This window comes from Lepisosteus oculatus, chromosome 18 (assembly GCF_040954835.1).
Source record: "Lepisosteus oculatus isolate fLepOcu1 chromosome 18, fLepOcu1.hap2, whole genome shotgun sequence".
Taxonomy (NCBI): Eukaryota; Metazoa; Chordata; class Actinopteri; order Semionotiformes; family Lepisosteidae; genus Lepisosteus; species Lepisosteus oculatus.
In genome coordinates, this window is record NC_090713.1 from 22,196,704 (window position 1) to 22,212,399 (window position 15,696).

Genomic DNA, 15,696 nt, shown 5'->3' on the forward strand with positions numbered 1-15,696 from the left:
CCGCCGGGCTGACGGGGAAACTCGGGGTGCCGGGCTCAGAGGTCCGCCAGAACCCAGAGGAAAGTTCCGGGCCCAGGCAGAGCGGGTCGGACGGCTCCCGGGCGTGCGCCAATCACGGCGTCCCGGGGTGGTATTTTCGTCAGGCTTCTCCAGAGGCACCCCTGCACCCCTGTCTCTACAAGCCCCCCCCACAGCGATCCCCCCTCTCTGTACGCCCAGTTGGGGAACCAGCCCCCTTCGTATTACAGCCCCCCGGGGCCACGATACTTTCTGAGAACAGGACAGCCCTGACCCACTGCGCCCTGGGACGCAGACAGGCAGAGGGGGGTCAGTGTCACCCACGTCACAGGGAGCCAGTCGAAGCTCTTTCTCTTTCAGCGGAAACTGTTACGAGCACAAACACCAGGCCCTCCACCTGAGCCAGCAGCTCGATTCCCCCAGTAAGAGTGGGCTCAGAAAGTGTTCGCACGCTGCACGGGCACCCAGGGCTCCTGTGAGAGCAGAGCTGCCTACGAGAACGACAGGGAAGCGCGTGTGACCCTGGGAACAGGTGCGCCGCGTCTTTACGCGGAGAGTGGTGGGTGCCGAGCACAACAGGCCCGGCCGAGCTGTCGTCAGCCGATAATCCTGGCTCCGCTTAGGACCGAATCTCTCAGCTGCCCAACGAAATCTCTCTCTCTCTCTGCGCCTTCAGAGAAAACCGTAACCCCCCAAACAAACAGCCACCTGTCCCGACACCGGCCCCAGCAGGACACCCGAACCGAGCCGGCTAGGAGGAAGGCGCACTCACCTGTGCCGAAGCGTGCTCGATCACCGTCGACAGAGTCGCCCTTGTAGACATCTCTTAGGACATTTACAGACAACTCTCAGCAGTCGGCCGGCGCAGAACAAAACGAAACCGCACAAGGAAGGAGGGGGAGAGGATTATCAACAAGTTGGACTCCACATTGGTCGGAGGAACGACTGGCGAACCGACCGGGAGGAGGAGGGAGAGAGGCGGGAGGGGGTCAACTGTTTCTGCAGCAGCCAACAGAACAACAACATAGGTTCGGGAGAGCGAACAAAAACTGGATGTCCTGGGAAGGGGTTTCACATCGGAGCCAGCGATGTCCCCCTCTCTGGCTCCCTGCAGAGCAGGGCCGGGGGGGGCGGGGGTCCCGAGAGTAGGGCTCTCCGCACTAAAGGGGAGGGAGGCGGACGAGCGACGAGGGCTCACCCCGAGGCGGAGCCGCGTTCCCCGGCAGCCGCGTTCCAATCGAGCCCGGGGATGCGGGACTCGGAGGCCGGGCCGAGCGGAACTCGACCTTCTTGCCTGGAAGTAAGCGTACTCTTCTCTCTCTCTCTCCGCCCCCTCCCCCCCCTCCAAAAACTTTTTGCCTGCCCCCCCCCACCACCAGAAAAAACCCGAACCCCCCCCCCACCACCAAAAAAAAAGACGACACAGCCGCTCAGGAGGTGGAGGTGTTAGCGGTCGTGCCAGAAGTCGCCAACGCCAGAAACAAAAAATAATTCTAACAACAAGAATGAAAAAAATAACCACCAGCCCCCCCCCTTCCAAAGAAAAAAAACTCCACAAGATCCGGGTTAGTCCAATCGATAGGGCCGTCGATAAGGCGAGGCTGTCAAGTTCAGTCCCTCCGCGCCCTCGCTGGAGTTTCTCCCCGTCTTCCTCACGGCGGCTCCGAGGATCTCCGAGGCGGATACGGGGGTTCGGAGCGGCTCCCGTCTGTCAGGACCCTGACCGCTCCGGATTTGTCAATACCGGAACAAGATCTGCGAACATGGCCGCCGCAGAGCCGCGTCGGGTAGGCGGGAGGAGGAGGAGGAGAGGGTGTCGAACGCCGGCCCGGCCGACGAGCGTGGCCCGAAGGCGCTTCGGCAATTCCCGGAGAAAGAGGAGGGGGGCGGGGGGGAGGTCAACCCGCGACCGGACGCGAGCGCGACGACGTTCGGCAATTTCCGGCTGCGCTCGGTCACGTTTTTTTTTTTTTCCCGAAAGGCGATTTTGGCCCCTCCTTGCCCAGACAGGTGTTGTGTTGCTCTTTTTTGTTGTTTGTGTTGTTGCATTTGCCCCGGAATGAATAGAGGAGCTTGACAAATCACAGATTCTGCCCCCAGTGGGACGGTCAAGATGGCAGGAAGACTGCCCCTAGTATCTAATTAATGGCACTGCCAGAAGCCGTATCGCCCTGCGGCTCACCACCGGCAGTCCCGCTGGAGCCCAGCAGGGTGAGCCTGGCCAGCACCTGGAGGGGAGACTCCTGGGAGAGCTGAGGCTGCTGCTGGAAGAGGTGTTAGTGGGGCCAGCAGGGGGCGCTCACCCTGCGGTCCGTGTGGGTCTAATGCAGGGCAGCTCCCACGTGTCCTGGCGAAACCCAGAGCCCAGCCCACAATCCCCTGGGCCCAAGGCAGGAGGAGAGGATCATGGGAGCAGCCGTGAGGGGGAACGGCGCGGGGTTGGTAGGACACCCAGGAAGCAGGTTCAAACCCCGCAGGCGTGTTTCTGCGCAAAGGGTGGCGGGGGGATGCAACAGGAAGGCCTTGGGCTGAAGGCGGCGCTCAGAGCGACAGGTCCGACAGGCCGCGCTGACGCCCTCCGCAAGAAACCTGACACACAACACCCTCACTGTCCTACCCGGCTCCTCCCCCCCCCAGCAGTCCAACTGACAGCACAGACCCACACAGCGCCCCCTGCAGGAAGGGAGAGCAACAGCCCTGCTTTAGGGTCTCTCCTGCGGGGGCCCCCAGTCCTGGTCCTGCGGGGGTGTCCAGTCCTGGTCCTGTGGGGGGCGCTGTCTCTCCTGCGGGGGTCCCCAGTCCTGGTCCTGCAGGGGTGTCCAGTCCTGGTCCTGTGGGGGGCGCTGTCTCTCCTGCGGGGATCTCCAGTCCTGGTCACTCAGAGCTGCTGGGGTCTGTTCCTGGTGGACTCTCAGTTACTCATTCGAACCCCTAACCGCCTTGGCAACAGGAAAAACCTGACCTGTGTGACTGTTTTCAGCTCTTACAGACGGAGGATGTTGCCTTAAAGATGTAACATTAAATTCTTCGGGGTCTTAAGTCGAAGAAAAACGTGCTCAAGTTTTGATCAGGCAACTCATTGTTTTCTCCTCACACGTGCGTGGGTCTTACTGGTTAACGGGTTCAGGTTGAGTGAAGTGTATTGTGTTGAGTCTTTGAGATTGTAAGTACGTCCTGTGCTCCGACTCCTCTGGTGTGTGCATATCCCCCCCACCCCCCATCGCTGCAGCGGAGACTGGACATGAAAACAGGGATTTTATTAATGCCTGCTGCCACCCAGTGGCCAGTCTGTGAAACAACACCTTGACTCTTGAAATCCATTCCAAAGCAGAGCACAGCCGGTGGATTCTGATAAATACCCCAGCCCCGGTACTGGGCCTGTGATAAATACCCCAGCCCGGGAACTGGGCCTGTGATAAATACTCCAGCCCCGGTACTGGTCCTGTGATAAATACCCCAGCCCGGGAACTGGTCCTGTGATAAATACCCCAGCCCGGGAACTGGGCCTGTGATAAATACCCCAGCCCCGGTACTGGGCCTGTGATAAATACCCCAGCCCAGGAACTGGTCCTGTGATAAATACCCCGGCCCCGGTACTGGGCCTGTGATAAATACCCCAGCCCAGGAACTGGTCCTGTGATAAATACCCCAGCCCAGGAACTGGTCCTGTGATAAATACCCCAGCCCAGGAACTGGTCCTGTGATAAAATATAGATTAAAATGTAACATGAAGCTGGTGTCCTCTGTGCAAGTAGTGTCCACCATCTTATTTAAAAGGTACATAAGGTTAATAATGACTTTGCACCATCGGCCACCTTAAAACATGAATTTTTTTAATCAAACAACCCCCGCTATTTACAAGGAAACGAAAATCCCAAGAGACTTACAACACTGCCCCAAGGGAAAAAAATTCCAAGAAACCACAGCAAAACAAACAGCTGAAATTAACGAGCGGCTGTCAATCTCTCTGCAGCCGAGATGAAATCCAGGGTCCAGCTGGGGGAAATCACAAATTCGTCCAATCACCTTCTCCAGCAGGGAGTCACGGGGGAGCCCGAGCCTATCCCAGCAAGCAGTGGGCTCCAGGCGGGGTACACCCTGGACGGGACGCCAGTCCATCACAGGACACACACTCACTGACACACACACACACTCACCCTGGACGGGACGCCAGTCCATCACAGGACACACACACACTGACACACACACTCACTCACCCTGGACGGGACGCCAGTCCATCACAGGACACACACACACTGACACACACACACACTCACCCTGGACGGGACGCCAGTCCATCACAGGACACACACTCACTGACACACACACTCACTCACTCACCCTGGACGGGGCGCCAGTCCATCACAGGACACACACACACACACACACACACACACACACCCTGGACGGGACGCCAGTCCATCACAGGACACACACACACACTCGCACCAGGGCCAGTTTTCCCCAGGAGCTAATTAAGCCACCAGCATGTCTGTGGACTGTGGACTGTGGGAGGACACCCACACAAACACGGGGGAGAACATGCGGACTCCACACAGACAGCACCCCACACCCGGAACTGAACCCCCTGCTCCACCACAGCGCCCTGGCCTACACGCTGGATCAGGCACGGGCCTCCCACGCGGAACAGAGCTCATCAGCAGAAGCCCGTCAGCATCTTCAGTGACAAATACACACGCAGCGGCAGGGCCTGACACGGCACGGGCCCACGACCGCGCGGGCCTCCACGCGCCAAACCCGCTCATAGAGACGGCGACCCCCAGCTCCGCCGGGGCGGGGCCCTATTGGCCCAGCAGCTCGTCGATCTTCAGGGTCAGCCTGTCGGAGAAGAAGGCGCCCTCGTTGTCCCCGCCCCCGAAGACCAGCAGCGCGTGTGGACGGGGCTCGGGGCCCTCCGGGCCCTCCGGATCCGCGGGGTCCTGGGTGAGAGGGGACCAACGTTCGTCACGCGCGGCACGGGCAGCGGAAGGCCGCGAAAATACCCAACGCGCATCGTGTCGTTCGGCCTGGGCTTCGGCGGTAAGCTGCATACGAGAGCCCGGCGATGAGTCAGACTGCAGCGGCCTGGACCGCCCTGCAGCAGGGGCACGTCTGCACAGGCAACGAAACCTGCTCTGTCTGTGCCGGCTTGAGCCACCGAAGGCAGCGTCTGGATTGCTTTCTCTCTCGAGATATAGCGCCTGGTCTTGGGGGGGGGGGGGGGTTCACACAGCCCCACAACAGAACCGAACAGGTCTGATTTGTTTCTGCTGCTGAAAGGGGCGTTCCCGAAACGCAGCGCCTTCGTGTTTCGGGGAGTCTCGTGGCTCTGAGTGACGTCCCAGCCCCGAGGACAGAAGGCGCTATATCTCCCGCCCCTCCTGGGCTGCTCCTACCTGCTCTGCGCCTCCCAGGGCGACGATGGTGTGGCCGGCGCGGGGCGTGGCCGTCAGGAGGGGGTGCACGATGGCCGTCCACGTGCTGCTCTCTGCAAGAGACGGGGTGCGCACGGTTAACCCCCAACACCGAGAGCGACCGGGCACAGTTCCGGGCCTGAAGGGAACGTCCACCACTGTCCCCCACTGTCCATAACTCTCAGTGCCCCACCACTGTCCACCACTGTCTCCCAATGTCCACCACTGACCTGCACTCTCACTGCCACACAACTGTCCACCACTGTCTCCCACTGTCCACCACTGACCTGCACTCTCACTGCCCCACAACTGTCCACAACTGTCCACCACTGTCCACCACTGACCTGCACTCTCACTGCCCCACCACTGTCTCCCACTGTCCACCACTGACCTGCACTCTCACTGCCCCACCACTGTCTCCCACTGTCCACCACTGACCTGCACTCTCAGTGCCCCACCACAGTCCACCACTCTCACTGTCCACCACTGTCCACTACTCCCCCACATTGATTCACACTGTCCCGCCCTGACAGGCCAATAGAGGAGACTGCGAGGCTCTTCTTTACACAGAGAGTGGCGGGAGTGGGGGGGAACAAGCCACGCTGTTAAGGCCGATACCCTGGAGTCTTTGCGGGGAAACAGCAGGAGGGGATCCTGGGATCGGTCAGCGGTCGGCCTCTGGCCCTGCGCCGTTATCTCCAGGGAGACAGCCCGCCGGCTCCGCGACAGGCCCCAGAAGCCCCCCCCCGCGCCTGACCTGTGTCGAAGACGAAGCTGTCGTTCAGCGCCCGGTGGCCGTCGTAGCCGCCGTGGACCAGGAAGCTGCCGCCGGAGAGCACCGCGCTGCCGTGCCAGCTAGCACACACAAGCACCACCAATTAGCTAACGAGGGGGTGGGGGAGGGAGGAGGGGGGAGGGGGGAGGGGAGTGGACGGGTCATTTCCTTTTTTTAAAAAAAAGACTCATTTTAGAGAACAGATAAAACCCGTTTTAAATACAGAAGACATTGCACAACTATCGTTTTAGAATACAAATTGACCAATATGCGTCACACTCAAAGAACTGAGTCGAAGCTTATCTATTCCCTTAAAATTTTACAGTTGTTTTACTTCTAACCAAACTGTTTACATTCAAGAGAAGGAAGAAACTTGTGATTTATGAAGAGAGTAACAAGTACGTAGAGATACATTCCTGACTCAAGTGTCAGTGATTCTGTATCTGAACACATTCAGATTTCAAAGGCTTACTGTTGGGGGAGGGTGATTTCTACAGCATTGACCAGCTCATCTGCTCCTGATACTGAGGTGATTGTAACTGGCATTTCTGATTTGGAACAACAACTAAAAAAAACAAAAAAAAAACAGAGGGTGCAGTTATACCTCCGGGGGGAAGGGGGCGCTCCACGTACTTCCACAGCAGAGAACTCCATCAGACCTGAAACACAGGAGCCGCAGCGTCAGGCAGATACAATCGTGTCCCCTCCAGCGGTCCGCAGGGGACACTGCGGCACAGCTCTGGGGTGCAATTCTGCGCCTGGGAGGCTGTCTGGGTGGAGTTTGCATGTCCCCCCCCCCCCCCCACGCACATTCACGTGGGTTTCCCCCAGTTTCCTCCCACAGTCCAAAGACATCCTGGGAGGAAAATTGTCTTCTGGAAAGACTGCCCCTGGTGTGTGTGTCTGTGGGTGCCCTGCGATGGACTGGGGTCCCATCCGGGCTGTACCCCGCCTTTCTCCAGCTGCTGGGACAGGCTCCCCTGCGGCCCTGGACTGGAGAAAGAGTTAATAAAACAGATGGAACTGCTTCATTCGCCAGGCTGTAGCCTCTCCTTGCTACAGGACAGCGGCGAGCAGGCCAGTGTGCCAGCAGAGCCCGCGGGCGGCCGGGCGTCTTACCCAGGTCCAGCGCGTGCGTGTCGTTGTAGCAGATGGGCGTGTCCCAGCCTCCGAAGATGTAGATCTTTCCCCGGATCACGCAGGCGGAGTGCCTGGCCGGGAAGACACACGACGGATGGGGGGGGGGTCAGTTTCAGAGGTCAATAACTCCCTGCCCTCACTGTCCCCCCACACCCTGGCCCCCCAGTCCTCACTTGAGCCCCCCAGTTTCAGAGGTCAATAACTCCCCGCCCTCACTGTCCCCCCACACCCTGGCCCCCCAGTCCTCACCTGAGCCCCCCAGTTTCAGAGGTCAATCACACCCCGCCCCCACTGCCCCCCCACGCCCCGGCCCCCCGGTCCTCACCCGGATCGCGGCGCGGGCCGGTCGCCGAGGACGATGGGCTGGTACCAGATGCCCAGCTCGGGGTTGAAGATGTAGAGAGAGTCGCTGCAGCCATCGGGCTCGGGGTGGGGGCGCGGGAACACCCCCCCCAGGACGAACAGCTCCCCCCGGAACAGGCTGCAGGTGTGATAGGCCAGGGGGGGCACCTTGCCCTGTGCCTGGGGGGGAGGGGGGTGCAGAGAGGGAGTAAGTAAAGTACAGGTCCCCCCACCCCCAAAAATCATTGCAGCAGCTCAGTCCTTTAAACCTCAGATCCACCATCACGACAGACTGAACCAGATACAATTATGTCCTTATTGACTTCTTTTAGTCTTGCAGTGAAATGAAGACGCTATGAAAAACTCCCCCCCAGATCCCGAGGACTGGAGAAACGAAGTCTTGTGCAAATGCGCCCGTGCTTAATTAGTGTGCTGAAAGGATTCATCTTCTAAAAAAACATCTGGCATGTCTCGCCCCCCCTCCTCCCCCCAAGAAGGGGCGTCTGACCCCCCAGGGAAAGAACCCCCTCTCTAGGAGGTGCTGCTGCTCTGTACCGGTCCACTTTACCTCCACCATGGTCCAGCGCCAGCTGACCGTGTCCAGGATGTGGACGTCGTTGAACCACTTCTTGTTCTTGGAGCCGCCGAACACGTAAATCCGTTTCTTTTCCGGGTCGAAGGTCGCCGTGTGACCAATCCGGCAGTCAGGGGTGGGGCCGTCGGCGATGGTCTCCGCGGCGACCCAGGAGAGGTCCTCTGCAGCACCCCAGGAGAAGGAAACTCGCTAGTTAGAAGTCTGTGGCTCGTTGATCTGAGGGTCTCACGCAGTCGGACCCGGGAAGACGTCCCGGAAAGAGGTCTGGGTAGCTCGTCCCAGCCTCCCGCCACTCTTTGTGTAAAGAAGTCCACCGCAGTCAGCTTGGTCAATGTGCCCTGGGGGGCGTCTGGACAGCTGAATCAGCCGCACGAGCTGGCCAAGATAAAGGCCTCCCTCTAACCCCGGGAACGCAGTGCGGCCGCACCCGGGCGACACATAACGGGAATACCGGAGGAGCACAAGCCTGGAGACTAAGAGGAAGTGGCTTTAAAACTGAGAACAAGCGGATCGTCCTTACGCCAAGGGTGGCGGGGGGCTGGAACAAGCAAGGGTTACCTGAGATGTTTCAGGAAGGAACTGGATGGGATCAGCTAGGCTGGCAGCCAAGTGGAGGGAGTTCCCTGCGTTGGTAACCTCAGGTTTTACACACACCATCATCATCATCATCATCATCACTGGGTGCCTCACCTGTGCAGAGCTTCCACATGGGGTCCTTACAGAACTGCATTCTCGAACCCTGTCCGCCGATCAGGATGGCCGTCTGGGAGCCGATGGGGCACAGGGTGTGGCCCCAGCGCCCTGAGGGTTCGGCTCCGCACACTGCCCAGGAAGACAAGTCACAGCTCAGGCTGGGCTCAGGCACAGACAGGCTCCGTCACCTCGGCCCATCGCTCAAGGGACTCGTTAGCCCAGGGAAGAGCACGGCTTCTCAGGTCAGGGTCCACCAACACAGAATCTGCACTGCAACACACAGTCACACACACACGCTGGACTGCACTGCAACACACGGTCACACACACACACACACACACACACACACGCGCTGGACTGCACTGCAACACAGTCACACACACGCACTGTACCCCAACACACACTTTAATACACTGCAACACACACACTGTACCGCACGAATATACGCTGTAACACACTGCAACACACACACTCACTCTCACTCTCGCACACACGCTCACTGTCATAAACACACACACTCTCACACACTCTCACCTGGGGCCTTGCTCTTGCCCTCGGGCCTGCAGGGCTGTACGGGGGTGAAGGGGCGTGTGTGGCCGGGGCGGGGGTGACTGCGGACTCGGCGCTGGGCCTCGGCCGGGGGGACGCTGGGGGGCACGTTCTCCTGCCCCTGCCCCTCCTCCCAGCCCAGCTGTCCCCTCTTCCTCTTCGCCCTGCCTGAGGGGGGCGTTGTGGTGGCCTGGACAGGCCGAGCAAGAGAAGGCAGACAGTCTGTTAGAGAAGGGAGAGGAGAGCAGAGGGGAGAGGAGGGAAAGGAGAGCAGACGGGAGAGGAGGGGAGAGGAGAGCAGAGGGGAGAGCAGAGGGGAGAGGAGGGAGAGGAGAGCAGAGGGGAGAGGAGGGGAGAGGAGAGCAGAGGGGAGAGGAGGGGAGAGGAGAGCAGAGGGGAGAGGAGGGAGAGGAGAGCAGAGGGGGGAGGAGGGAGAAGGGAGAGGAGGGGAGAGGAGGGAGAGAAGAGGAGGGGAGAGAGAGGAGGTAGAGGAGGGAGAGAGGAGGGGAGAGGAGGGGAGGGGAGGAGGGAGAAGAGATAAGAGGGGAGAGGAGGGATAGAAGAGGAGGGGAGAGAGAGGAAGGACAGAGGAGGGAGACAGGAGGAGAGGATGGGGGGGCAGAGAGGAGGCAGACGCTCACCTCTGTGGTCGGTTCCTGGCTGCCCTGCTGCCCCGCCCTGGCGCTGTCCTCCTGTTGGACACGGGGGGTATCAGCTCACCACACCAGCTCACCCGACCTCCCGCCCACCCACTGCTCATGCAGAGCCACTTTCACCCCATCTTTCAGGTCTCCAGCCCCCAAATACATTGCAAACCAGAGAGGTATAAAACTGGGTCCGGGAGGGCGGGGCGCAGAGACTTCGTAGATTAATTAATCCCCCAACCCCCCCTCAACCGAAGGCCTACTCACACTACCAGGCCCTTCGTGATGGACTAGCCAATCAGAACCCTGCATTCTGCTGCACTTCCTGTTCCTGTAGGTTACAGGTGAGGCTCCTGCCAACTGCCCCAAACAAAGATGTCTGCCGAGGGAGCAGCAGTAATGCCTTCAGGACAGTGTCTGTTGGTGTTTCAGGCCTGGGGCAAGGCCAGGCTGGTCAGCACGGTGACCTCCCAGTGACCCTGCGCCCGCCGGGCTGGTACCTACCTCTCCCTGAACACGCAGTCTCAGACTGAGACCAGAGCTCCCCGTCTTGCTTGCCCACTTCTCCCAGTCCGCCGATCGGCCCGGCTCCCACAGCAGACACCTGGGCGGACAGGGGGACAGGACAGAAGAGCCACAGTCCAAAAAAATTATCGGGAAGGCACAGCCTGATCCAGACCAGGTTTTCCAGATAACCAGTTAGACGCTCCTATTGCACAGCAGCCTGATCCGCTCCAGGTTTTCTCTGCCCTGCAGTCTGACCCCCCCAGACTCCCAGTGTGGACACGTCTCTAACAAACCTGTCAACCCTGGAGTGGAGTGGGGACTGCTGTGTAAGGGGTCGGGGGGGGTATCACTGAGTCTACTGCAACCCCAGGCAGGGGGGTAAATTGTACCTGCAGTGCGGGGTGAGTTTCCCAAGGGGGAGGGCCTCCTCTCCGGGCCCCCGCAGCTCCACGGCGACCTCCGCCCCTCCTGGGGCCCACTCTCCACATCCGAACACCACCAGCAGCTCGGGGGGCACGGCCGGCACCCCCACCGAGAACTGGCCGCAGGCGCCGTCGCTGCAGGGCGAGAGGGAGGGCAAGTCACGTCTTTACACAAAGGGTGGTGGGAGTCTGGAACAAGCTGCATGTCCTCATAGTTATTATCACTGTTTTTCTGCACTGTGACAGAGGCTGTATTATCACTATATACAGTAAAACAGGCTGTATTATTACTTTATTTACTGTATTTCTGCACTGTGACAGAGGCTGTATTATTACTGTATACAGTGAGGCTGTATTATCACTGTGTTTCTGCACTGTGACAGAGGCTGTATTATCACTGTATTTACTGTATCTCTGCACTGTGACAGAGGCTGTATTATTACTGTATTTACTGTGTTTCTGCACTGTGACAGAGGCTGTATTATCACTGTATACAGTAAAGCAGGCTGTATTATCACTGTATTTACTGTATTTCTGCACTGTGACAGAGGCTGTATTATCACTGTATTTACTGTATTTATGCACTTTGACAGAGGCTGTATTATCACTGTATTTCTGCACAGTGACAGAGGCTGTATTATCACTATATACAGTAAAGCAGGCTGTATTATTACTGTATTTACTGTATTTATGCACTTTGACAGAGGCTGTATTATTACTGTATACAGTGAGGCTGTATTATCACTGTATTTCTGCACTGTGACAGAGGCTGTATTATCACTGTATTTACTGTATCTCTGCACTGTGACAGCGGCTGTATTATTACTGTATTTACTGTTTCTGCACTGTGACAGAGGCTGTATTATTACTGTGTACAGTAAAACAGGCTGTATTATTACTGTATTTCTGCACTGTGACAGAGGCTGTATTATCACTGTATTTACTGTGTTTCTGCACTGTGAGAGGCTGTATTATCACTGTATTTCTGCACTGTGACAGAGGCTTTATTATCACTGTATTATTACTGTATTTACTGTATTTCTGCGCTGTGACAGAGGGCTGTATTATTACTGTGTACAGTAAAACAGGCTGTATTATCACTGTATTTACTGTATCTCTGCACTGTGACAGAGGCTGTATTATTACTGTATACAGTGAGGCTGTATTATCACTGTATTTCTGCGCTGTGACAGAGGCTGTATTATTACTGTATTTACTATACTTCTGCGCTGTGACAGAGGCTGTATTATTGCGGTAGACACTGTGACAGAGGCTGTATTATTGCTGTAAACACTGTGGCACACATTTCCCTCCTAAAAAGTGAGATTATGTTTCTTACCTCCACAGTTTGCGCGGCCGCTCTTCGGTGCCAAAAACCACATAAAAAGCCAGGTCTCCCATTCTAAAAAGAGTTCATGCAACACGCATCAATGGTGTCCGGATCGACGTTTTGTAAGAACAATAGCATTAATTATAAAAAAACAAAAACAAAATCGCCTCCCCGCCCGCGCCGCTCTGCCAGTTTCTGAATCTCCCGCCAAACTGACCCCGCCCCCATGGGGAAAGGTCCCTCCCCCGCCAATCCTGCGCCCTGCCTCCACCTGATTGACGGACTGGGGGACCAGTGAGAGGCGGTCACCTGGGATTATGGGAGGCGGGACTTCACGCAGGCGTTTCGCTAGCCCCGGAAATGTCGTCAGGCTGCCGAGCTAGGCGCGTGTGCTTTAAAATGCTCGAGTGCGGTAGTACTGAAAGCAACGTCTTGAATGATCAAAAGATCTTTTCACTCTTTCGTTGCTCTCATCATATATTCATCATATCGCGTAAAAAAAAGTATCATGAGTATTCTTTGGAAAAAAACTGCATTTTATTGCGATTGTTAGAACTGTCTAAAGGCTATTTCAATCCAAAAGCGTGTTTTAGATCATTTAACAACGCCTATTGACTATTGTCGCGGCTGAATGTTAACCAGGCAACGTAAGCTCGGTGCTAATAGCAGACTTGAGTCAATTCTTTTGGCAGTAATGGCAGGGGCCGTCTGTCACTGATTAGTGTTGACACGGCCATGTTGTGGGATGACTAACCATTTTAGGACTTCTGTCTTTTTTTAGATCACCTTTTTTATATAAAATATTACAACACTATTTTTATATACGGTACCATGACTGGTATTGTATTAAATGTAGTTCCACCCACGTCATTTTTACCAATGCGGACCATCCCCATGTCATACGTGTTGTAAGTAGAAATATATAAACAGACCGGGCTCCTGACATTGTTAGTCATACCATAATGTGGCTGTGTTATTTCCCATCGGTGACACACTGCCCCTGCCTGAACAGTCTTGTGTCCTGAGTGATTTCATTTCTTATGAGAAGTATTCGGAGTGGGAGTGAGGCCTCTGACTGTGTCCTTGGTTCCTATAACAGCACGAGCCCAGACTCAGACAAGTGACGCCCTCCCCGTCCATCCAGCCTGGCTCCTGGTTAACTGATCCCAGGATCTCATACAGCCACTACGTGAAAGAAAACAGGATATCGACTTCAACCGCATGGCTGGGCAACCTGTTCCACACTCCCACCTCCCTTTGTGTAAAGAAGTCAGTCCTGTTCTCAGTCGTTTTCAGCATGTGTTGTGTCATGCTGTGTGTGTCAGTTTGTTTGACACCCCGAAATGGGGTCTCCGGGCTGTAGGGGCTCATCCCAGACTGGGGTCTCCAGGCTGTAGGGGCTCCCCCCGGACTGGGACCCCGAACTGGGGTCTCCGGGCTGTAGGGGCTCGCCCCGGACTGGGACCCCGAACTGGGTTCTCCGGGCTGTAGGGGCTCGCCCCGGACTGGGACCCCGAACTGGGGTCTCCGGGCTGTAGGGGCTCGTCCCTGACTGGGGTCTCCTGGACTGAAACAGCTTTAGCTGAAGGATGAGCCTCTCAGGGGCCTCGGCTGTGTCCAGTGTTCTGTGTTAAACCGAGCCGCTGTCATTACAATGTGTTGGGGAGCGATGAAGACTTCGATCAGGGCTGCTGTGTGTGTCCTGTAGCCATGGCCAGGCTGCGCTGGAGGATCAATACTGTAATAATCCGGCTCGCTGATCGCATGACAGCCGGGTCTCATCCTGCGTGAGGTCACAGAAGCAGGGCCGTGGCCTGGAACAGGGCTGTAGCAAGTCCACAGTGCCGGGCCCGTCCGGACCCCAAGCCCCAAGTCCTGGGCACCTCAGCTGTCCGGGGTAGGGGTAGTTCACAGGGGCTGGGGTAGTTCACAGGGGCTGGCGTAGGTCACAGGGGCTGGGGTAAGTCACAGAGACCGGCATTTGCGCCTGCAAACCGGAGTACTGGAGGGTCAGTCCCAGCCCTGGGGGGTCTGGTATCCTCTGGGGGGGTCAGTCCCAGTCCTGGGGGGTCTGGTATCCTCTGGGGGGGTCAGTCCCAGTCCTGGGGGGCCTGGTATCCTCTGGAGGGGTGATTCCCAGTCCTGGGGGGTCTGGTATCCTCTGGGGGGGTCAGTCCCAGTCCTGGGGGGCCTGGTATCCTCTGGGGGGGTGATTCCCAGTCCTGGGGGGCCTGGTATCCTCTGGGGGGGTCAGTCCCAGTCCTGGGGGGTCTGGTATCCTCTTGGGGGGTCAGTCCCAGTCCTGGGGGGTCTGGTATCCTCTGGGGGGGTCAGTCCCAGTCCTGGGGGGTCTGGTATCCTCTTGGGGGGTCAGTCCCAGTCCTGGGGGGTCTGATATCCTCTTGGGGGGTCAGTCCCAGTCCTGGGGGGTCTGGTATCCTCTGGGGGGGTCAGTCCCAGTCCTGGGGGGTCTGATATCCTCCGAGAGGGTCAGTCCCAGTCCTGGGGGGTCTGGTATCCTCTGGGGGGTCAGTCCCAGTCCTGGGGAGCCTGGTATCCTCTGTTCCAAACTGAGTAGTCAGTTACATGATCAGCCTCACTACGTTCTTAGAGCTGTGCTGATGTTTCCTGAGGTCTTTAGCAGTGTGTGTGACTGAAGGTCCAGTTTCTAATCATTGCCCAGGGAGGCTCGTCAACGGGGCTACAGCCCTGCAGTTAATTGGATAATTAGGCTGTGCAGGTGGCAGTCTGGGGAGACCGACAGGCTGCTGGGGGAGCAGAGCTTCACGGAGCTCGTGATCTCATGCCCAGGCGCAGTCAGCTTGTGAGTAATGCTGTGATCTGTGTCTGGGATCTGTGAGGGTCAGAGCTCAGCGTGGTCAGGGATGATGACATCAGCCTAGTGTCAGCAGAACTGGACAGTGCTGTCATGAGCTCTCACACACACACACACACCTCTGAAAAACACACCCTGACACACGCAGTAACACACACTGACACTGCACCCTGAAACACGCTGTAACACACAGTAGCACACTGACAGTGCACTCTGAAACACATATCCAGATACACACAACTTGACAAACTGCACCCTGACACAGTAAAACTCACCGACACACTGACACAGACAGTAACACACACGATACAATGCTGAGAGTGTACTCTGAAAGACGTACACTGACAAGACACAGACAACCTGCACCCTGACACTAAGTAACAAACTGACACACACAGTAACACACACTGACACATACACAGTAACACATG

General features: G+C 57.1%; 2 protein-coding genes across 3 annotated transcripts in view; both read right to left on the reverse strand.

Annotated features, from left to right (window-relative positions):
- Positions 1–1,853, reverse strand: part of mark2b (MAP/microtubule affinity-regulating kinase 2b) — a 37,811-nt gene extending 35,958 nt beyond the window's left edge. The window contains 1 exon segment of the mRNA XM_069180508.1: positions 791–1,853. Within this exon segment, the coding sequence (XP_069036609.1) occupies positions 791–841 (51 nt within the window). The 5' untranslated portion in view covers positions 842–1,853.
- Positions 1,854–3,830: 1,977 nt separating this feature from the next.
- krcp (kelch repeat-containing protein) lies at positions 3,831–12,657 on the reverse strand. 2 transcript variants are annotated; one of them, XM_069180477.1, is made up of 13 exons: positions 12,439–12,656; positions 11,067–11,234; positions 10,675–10,774; positions 10,168–10,218; positions 9,512–9,716; positions 8,975–9,106; positions 8,258–8,445; positions 7,673–7,869; positions 7,327–7,418; positions 6,812–6,866; positions 6,190–6,287; positions 5,415–5,506; positions 3,831–4,958 (listed from the first exon to the last, which is right to left on the reverse strand). In XM_069180477.1, the coding sequence occupies exons 1-13, from the start codon at positions 12,498–12,500 to the stop codon at positions 4,821–4,823; spliced, it is 1,578 nt and encodes a 525-aa protein (XP_069036578.1). In that variant the 5' UTR covers positions 12,501–12,656; the 3' UTR covers positions 3,831–4,820. The 2 variants fall into 2 exon arrangements, with proteins under 2 accessions (XP_069036578.1, XP_069036579.1); XM_069180478.1 differs by lacking the exon at positions 10,168–10,218 and having other exon boundaries at positions 12,439–12,657.
- Between the last annotated feature and the right edge of the window lie 3,039 nt (positions 12,658–15,696).

Excerpts from the sequence above, each read along its gene's own strand:
- krcp (XM_069180477.1), bottom strand. The coding sequence starts at position 12,500 with ATGGGAGACCTGGCTTTTTATGTGGTTTTTGGCACCGAAGAGCGGCCG. Across the intron at positions 7,419-7,672 it reads CGGCCCGCGCCGCGATCCGG|GCACTCCGCCTGCGTGATCC; the intron begins GTGAGGACCGGG and ends CTTCCCGGCCAG. Across the intron at positions 6,288-6,811 it reads GCGCCCCCTTCCCCCCGGAG|CTGGCACGGCAGCGCGGTGC; the intron begins GTATAACTGCAC and ends TGTGTGTGCTAG.